Below are 7796 nucleotides of genomic sequence, written 5' to 3'. Positions count from 1 at the left end.
AACCGGTGATTTTTTTACTTAAATATGTAAATTTTTTACTTTTAGTATTAGTAAGCTTAATTTCAAAAAAAAGTAAATTTTGTCAAATAATAAGTAAATTAAATTACTCAAAGTGTAAATTTATATTTCTAACTGAAACTTATCTTTCAGGCATATACTTACGAGTTTTAATTAAAAACTTACTAAAGTTAATATTAATTATTTTAATATAATATTTAAAAAAGTCGCTAAAAATTTTGATCTGTCACTAAAGGTAATAGAAACTTATAATAGTAGGTTTCCCTAATATCGTTACCATAACTATAGGCACTATAGCATTGTCCATATATATATAGTAGTTTTGGATTTTTATGATCTTCTTATTAAATCCCATTGAATTATCCATCACCAATCAATATCAAACTCCAACGGATAACCCATTGGTTGTCTGTTATTTGACATGCTAGATGATGGCGCTCCAGAGATTCGAATGAAGTCCATATATTGCCTGTGTAACAAGGGATGTCCAGAGAACCCATGATAAGATATGTTGGTGGAATTGTAGTTGCTTTCGTGAGAAATCATTTGGAAGGCAATCCCCGGGACTTGCTGGCTAATGCCATCCGGTATGGAAATCTAAGAGTACTTGCAGAGCTCCAAGATGTTGATTTCCTTGTATAGTGAATGATTCAAACGATTGTTCCAACAAAAATAATGAAAAAAAAAAAAAAGAAGTTGAGGGAAATACTTCAACAAAGCGCGGAAAGTGGATCTTTTTTCCTAGACATAGATTTTGCAAGCCACTTGCACGACCTTTTATAAAACTTTAAGAAATCAGACATTTTTTTCTTCAAAGTTTCTCTTCACTTTCATACAATTGTCTCGTACAACCAATAAAACTTATTTCGTAGTTTCATAGCATCTTTTGGTGATGATTTAACTTATTACATTGGAAAATGTGTGAAAAGGGCGCACTAGAATGATTAATTAACAATGCAATTTTGTACATTTGAGAGTACATTTATATCGGCTCCTCCACTAATTTTTTTTTTTTTTGTGTACATCTAATTATACATGTTGTCAAAAAATTTTGTATAAATACCCTTGATATAATTGCATATTTTCTTTACATTTTTTGCCCCTTGGACAAAGCCCCATGTTATATTTGAGAGTCTTGCAGACCCGTTCCCGTTTTAGTGATGAGTAAAAAGAGGGCAAAATTGCATCGTTCATTAATGGACAATCTTAGCAGTTAACACTGCCTTTTCACTAATCTTGGCTCTCGGGTAGAAAGACCTGCGAGCCTGTGACCTTATATACCTCTTACCAAGTCTTACACCCAAAATTTCTCTACTCATTTGGCGAAGTGCTTACGTCGCCATGCTGATGCGAATTACCTGCTCAAAAGTCTTCGCAGGAGCAGCTTACGGGATGCTGAAACACTCAAACTACGTCCTACCCTTTACATCATCTTTACTTGCGTCTGCTATATATTTTATATCCACAACCATCAGCACTCTCAGAGAGTCTCTTTGGAATTTGCAAGTGAGTTTGCAAGAAACTCAAAAATTGTTGACTCGGGACTTTTCTTTACAAGAATGGCCCTTTTGAATTCTGTAAACATATACAAGGTTCATTAAAAAAAGAACTGAGTTACTGGGAACTGGCAAGTGAGTTTTCAAGAAACCAAAAATTGTTGACTCAAGGACATTGCATTACAAGAATGTCCCTTTCCAATTCTATGGACGTATACGAGGTTGCGAGCAAATTGAGTTACCGGGAACCGACTTAGTCAAAGCTTGAACTCAAATTGACTTAACAAGTTCGTCTGAGTCCGGCTCCAAGTGTAGGGACGCTTTGTCCATTGGCTTGTCAAGCCAGTTCTGTACTGTACCATATGTTAAATAAAACTTTTTTTAATTAATAGTGAAATTACATGTAGGTTTTTCGTACCATTATTATTTCCCAAATAAAATGTTTATTTTACTAATGTTAAAAAAAAAAAAAGTATTTTTTTCTTTTTCTTTAATCTTGATTAGATTCGAACTCAAGTTCAAACTGTGATAATATTTACTTAAATTTGACACATTTGCAGCCCTAGTGGGCATACGAATGTTCTAACAACAACCTAGTATGGTCTTTTAATATTCCTCGGTCTTTTCATGGCATTTCGGAGGAGTGAAGCCAACTCAAACCAGAAGTCAATCAAATGGTCCCGATCTTATCCTCAGTGCTGACACTCCAAATGATCCCCTGGAAGAAGCATAACATTTGCCACTTGATTCTTCTCAATGAGCACACATATAAATGCATGGTAAGAAGGCTGAAGTTTCCCAGGTCATTTCCAACTAGTATAAATTCTTGTTGGTGGTTAGAATCTTCACTAGTTAATTTACATCGGAAGGTACATGAGATTAGCTTCTGAATTAAGAGGCCAAAATAATTGACTTTTTGGAGCATTTTATGACTATATGCCAGTGAAAATGACAACAGGCTTCAAATAGTTTGCATGGGAACTATTGACTAACCATTGTTATGACTCAAAAGCTTAGAAGATCTAAAGACGTTACATTTGTAAACAAATTGGGATCAATGAGAAAGTTGGGAGTTTTAGTTAATGCAGATGTCGGTAATAGGTAAACAACATCTGCCAGAAAGGCCCTGAGTTGGCCAACTTCTGGCAACGGCCGATATGTAAAACTGACGTGGTAAATCTACCCTGTAGCCTGTAGGGGTGTGCAAAATCCAAAACTTCTGCTCGATTGGTAAGACATGAAAATCTGGCAACATTCCCGACATGCAAAACTGATGTGGGAAATCAATCTATCCTGCTGGTTTAATGTTTATATTCCTAAGAGACTAAGACACGCTAATGGTGCGGTGTCCGAATGCTTCTTGCTCGATTGGTGGTTGTCTTATTGTGTCCCACTCATTTGAAAGTGGCTCCAGTGTTAATTTATTTTTTAAAGGTAAAATTAGGTTAGAAAGGTATTTAAATTAGGTACATGTAAAACTGACGGGGGTAAATCTAGGACACGCTGATGGCACTTCTTGGTTTGGGGTCTAAATGCTTCTTCTAAGCAATTTCCAACAAAAAGCATTAAGACCCCAAACCAAAAAGTAAATGATACGTTAAGTTTTATATGAGAATAATAAATTTAATTGAAGGGTGATTTTTGTCAATGATTACTCGCTTGTTCAATCTTTTTAAGAGACCTCCTAAGGAAAATTATCTCCCAAACAAGAAAAAAAAATTAAATAAATAAATGAATAATGCGTTTGAATAAAATATTATTTAAAATAATTACTGTAGCATTTTTTGTGATATGATGTATATAAAATAAAAAATAATAATTAAGAAGATAAAAAGATATGTTAAAAATTATATCTATAATGTAAGCAAATAATTTCTTATCATTATTTGGCTATCCAAACACAGCCGGGCAGAAACAGAAACTCGCTCTGCCGCGTTGGCGCGTACACTCGCTTCTTTGACTTTGTCAATTATGCTTTAGGTTAAGTAACTTCGAACACATTACAACCGCACGCGCCCCAAGCCAGTGGCGGTGCATTTCCTAGTACTTTTCAGACTTGTTCATTGAGTTTTCCCTTGCAATGTTCTCATTCTATTATTCTTATCCTCGCATTCTTAACGTGGAATATTTCTTAGACATTTTGCATAAATTCCCTAGAATAAACACAACCACTATTTGGAATTATTACCAGTAAATTCCAGCTCTTTTCAGTTTTCCTCATCTTCCTTTTCTTTCACTTTTAAAGTCAATTATGCTCATTACATTTGAACTATTTGTTTGCTAGGCCCCATGGATTAGACCTTCGGACAAGAAAGAAACGTCGTACCAGATGCTTCATGCATAATATGCAATATAAATAGAGGCAGCCACCGAATATTGCATCAACCAACTCATGCAACAGTTTTTCTAAAATCTTTTCATGCAGTCGGTCAAATTGGTTGAAATCGTGAACCTACAGTGAGCTTTTATCTTGCCTACATTTATACTTTGTACATTGGCTCTCCTTTTATCTTGTGTGAGATAGAAAATCTCAACATTCTTTTACTTAGCAGCTATCATTGGCTTTCGAAATTATGCCTTCAATAGTTGATGCAAATTTGTCCTGCATTAACCTGGTTGTGCACCTTAGTAAACTGAACAATACCAAAAAGAAATGGGGCTCTGCTTTTCTGACCATATGTTGTTCAAGGGCCTTCAAAAATGTTCCAAGTCGTAGAAAGAGCAAGATTTTACCAGTACCTTCAGACACGGTTACTATCGATATTGCCGAAGTTCATCCCTGCCCTTGCAAGGTTGATCAGACAACTCTAACAAAGCTTGTCAAGGAGAAAAGCCTTGGTCAGCTTGACCAATTAGGTGGTATTCAAGGTATAGCTACTTCTCTCAATACTGAAGTTCAGCATGGATTAAATGGTCATGATGCCGAAGATATTTTACGCAGAATTGAAGCCTTTGGTAGCAACACATATCGTAAGCCTCCCAAAAAGGGATTCTTCCATTTTGTTTGGGAAGCTTTTCAAGATCCTACAATTGCCATTCTTTTGGCATGTGCTGCATTATCACTTAGTTTTGGCATAAAAGAGAATGGTCCAAAAGAAGGATGGTATGATGGTGGAAGTATATTTGTTGCTGTTTTTCTTGTCATTTCTGTTTCAGCTATCAGTAATTTTAGGCAGAGCCGGCAATTTGAGAAGCTTTCCAAGGTCAGCAGCAATATCCCAGTTGAAGTTGTGAGAAATGGCAGGAGACAGCAAATTTCAATCTTTGAAATTGTTGTCGGAGACGTTGTTCGCTTGAAGATTGGTGATCAGGTACCTGCTGATGGATTATTCTTGGAGGGGCATTCCTTACGCATTGATGAATCAAGCATGACTGGAGAAAGTGATCATCTAGAAGTTAATCAAAACCAGAATCCATTCTTGACTTCTGGTACCAAAGTAGCCGATGGATATGGTCAGATGCTTGTTACTTCTGTTGGAATGAACACAACTTGGGGGGAAATGATGAGCTCTGTTAGCCAGGACTCCAATGAGAAAACTCCTCTTCAATCGCGCCTCAATAAGCTAACTTCAGCAATTGGTAAAGTTGGTTTAGCAGTTGCTTTCTTAGTTCTTTTGGTGCTATTAGTTCGCTACTTCACTGGTCATACAAAGGACGCAAATGGAATCAAGGAGTACAATGGCAGCAAAACAAAGGCTGATGATGTGATCAATGCTGTGGTGAAAATTATTGCTGCAGCCGTAACAATTGTAGTTGTTGCAATTCCAGAAGGTTTGCCTCTGGCTGTAACACTTACACTTGCTTACTCGATGAAGAGAATGATGGCTGATCAAGCAATGGTGAGAAAGCTTTCTGCTTGTGAAACAATGGGCTCTGCTACAACCATCTGTACAGACAAAACAGGTACTCTTACTCTAAATAGAATGACAGTAACAAAATTTTGGCTGGGCAAGGAATCAGTAGAGAAAGATAGCTACCTTTCTATCTCAACCAATGTTCTTAAATTGCTTCGTGAAGCTGTGAGCCTAAACACAACAGGAAGTGTTTATAGGTCGATTAATTTAGGAACAAAGGGCCTCGAGTTCTCAGGAAGTCCTACTGAGAAAGCAATTCTGTCTTGGGCTGTGATGGAATTAAATATGGACATGGAACGAGTAAAACAAAATTGCTCCATTCTTCATGTCGAAGCATTCAATTCACAGAAGAAAAGAAGTGGAGTGTTGATGAAGAAAATGGTGGATAACTCGACTCATGTCCACTGGAAAGGAGCTGCTGAAATGATACTAGCAATGTGCTCGCATTACTACAATCTTGAAGGAGAAGTCACATTACTTGATCATCTTGAGAGGAAGAAATTTGAAGAAATAATACAGGGCATGGCTGCCAGCAGTCTCAGATGCATTGCATTTGCTCACAAGCAAATAACAGAAGCCGATGATGCCAGTGGAAAAATACAGCAAACATTAGAAGACAGAAACTTGATCCTTTTGGGGATTGTAGGCCTAAAAGATCCCTGTCGCCCCGGTGTGAAGAAAGCTGTGGAAGATTGTCAATACTCTGGTGTGAAGATCAAAATGATCACTGGCGACAATGTCTTCACTGCAAGAGCAATAGCCACTGAATGTGGAATACTTAAGCCCGATCTTGAGGCTAACGATGAATTGGTGGTAGAGGGTGTTGAATTTCGCAACTACACAGATGAGGAACGGATGGAAAAAGTTGATAAAATTGTTGTAATGGCGAGATCGTCTCCTTTTGACAAGCATCTCATGGTGAAATGCTTAAAAGAGAAAGGTCATGTTGTAGCGGTGACTGGAGATGGAACAAACGACGCGCCAGCATTGAAAGAAGCTGATATAGGACTTTCTATGGGGATTCAGGGCACTGAAGTAGCCAAGGAGAGTTCAGATATTGTCATTTTGGATGACAATTTTGCTTCTGTTGCCACAGTGCTTACATGGGGAAGATGTGTGTACAGCAATATCCAGAAATTTATTCAGTTCCAACTCACAGTGAATGTGGCAGCTCTAGTGATCAACTTTGTAGCAGCAATTTCAGCTGGAGAAGTACCATTAACAGCAGTTCAACTCTTGTGGGTAAATCTCATCATGGATACTCTTGGAGCCTTAGCACTAGCAACAGAGAGACCAACAAAGGATCTCATGGACAAGCCTCCAGTGGGGCGTACTGAACCCCTCATCACCAACATCATGTGGAGGAACTTAATGTCTCAAGCCTTGTATCAGATAGCAGTTTTGCTGACATTACAGTTCAAAGGAAAATCAATCTTTGGTGTTAGCGAAAAGGTAAACGCTACGTTGATCTTCAACACTTTTGTTCTTTGCCAAGTGTTCAATGAGTTCAACGCAAGGAAACTTGAGAGTAAGAATGTGTTTGAGGGGATACACAGGAACAAGTTGTTCTTGGGAATTATTGGAGTAACAATTATTCTTCAAGTGGTGATGGTGGAATTTTTGAAGAGATTTGCTAATACAGAGAGGTTGAATTGGGGGCAATGGGGAGCTTGTATAGGAATTGCAGCTGCATCCTGGCCAATTGGCTGGATTGTTAAGTGCATCCCTGTTCCGGACAGGCCAGTGTTCAGCTATCTCAAGTGGAAGAAATTCTGTTGAAGTATGTCAACTTTTCCTATAGATTTTACTAGCAGAAGAATAAGAATATTTGTTAACCAAAAAATCATATTGATTTGTTATCAAGTACGTAGTTTTTGTTAAGATTTTTAGGATAATTGTTAGCCGGATATTTTGTTAGTTTGCTGCTTGTAAATAGTGATTTGATGAATGAATAGCATAAACTCATTTTAAGATTCAATACAAGTCTCTTATAAGCTTTTTTTTTTTTCCAAAAAAACAACAGCTTCAAATGCATGTAAAATGGAGTAGTGTGCTCAAAGTTTCGTTTTAATATCTTCTGTAGTTTGCTTCTGTAATGTACTTTTTGTAGTAAATTCTTGCAGAGTTCAATATTTACACTTACCAATAAATCAAACAACTTCTACTATTGTTATTAGGAAAACAGCAGGCAAGTTGCAATATCACAAAGTTTCGTAGTAGTTTATGCTGATTTGTTAGTTTAGAAAATGATTAGACTCCACTATAATATAACATTGGGATACATATTACAAATTCTTACTTCTTGAGCTATTCGCAATATTCATAAGCAAACTAATGATTTTCTGCAAATATCCATAAGTCAAATTGACGAATTTGGGCCCAACGTGGTTCAATGACTTGGACAAATCATTTTGGACGTCTAAAGACT

The 7796-nt window shown here is 37.0% G+C and overlaps 1 protein-coding gene across 1 annotated transcript; it reads left to right on the top strand.

Annotated features, from left to right (window-relative positions):
• Positions 1–3920: 3920 nt before the first annotated feature.
• On the top strand, positions 3921–7351 carry LOC113734891 (putative calcium-transporting ATPase 13, plasma membrane-type). Its single transcript, XM_027261651.2, has one exon. The coding sequence runs from the start codon at positions 4088–4090 to the stop codon at positions 7145–7147; it is 3060 nt and encodes a 1019-aa protein (XP_027117452.1). The 5' UTR covers positions 3921–4087; the 3' UTR covers positions 7148–7351.
• The last annotated feature ends 445 nt before the right edge of the window (positions 7352–7796 follow it).

The sequence above is a fragment of the Coffea arabica genome, chromosome 3e (genome assembly GCF_036785885.1).
Source record: "Coffea arabica cultivar ET-39 chromosome 3e, Coffea Arabica ET-39 HiFi, whole genome shotgun sequence".
Lineage (NCBI taxonomy): Eukaryota > Viridiplantae > Streptophyta > Magnoliopsida > Gentianales > Rubiaceae > Coffea > Coffea arabica.
This window is presented reverse-complemented; position numbering and strand designations above follow the sequence as displayed.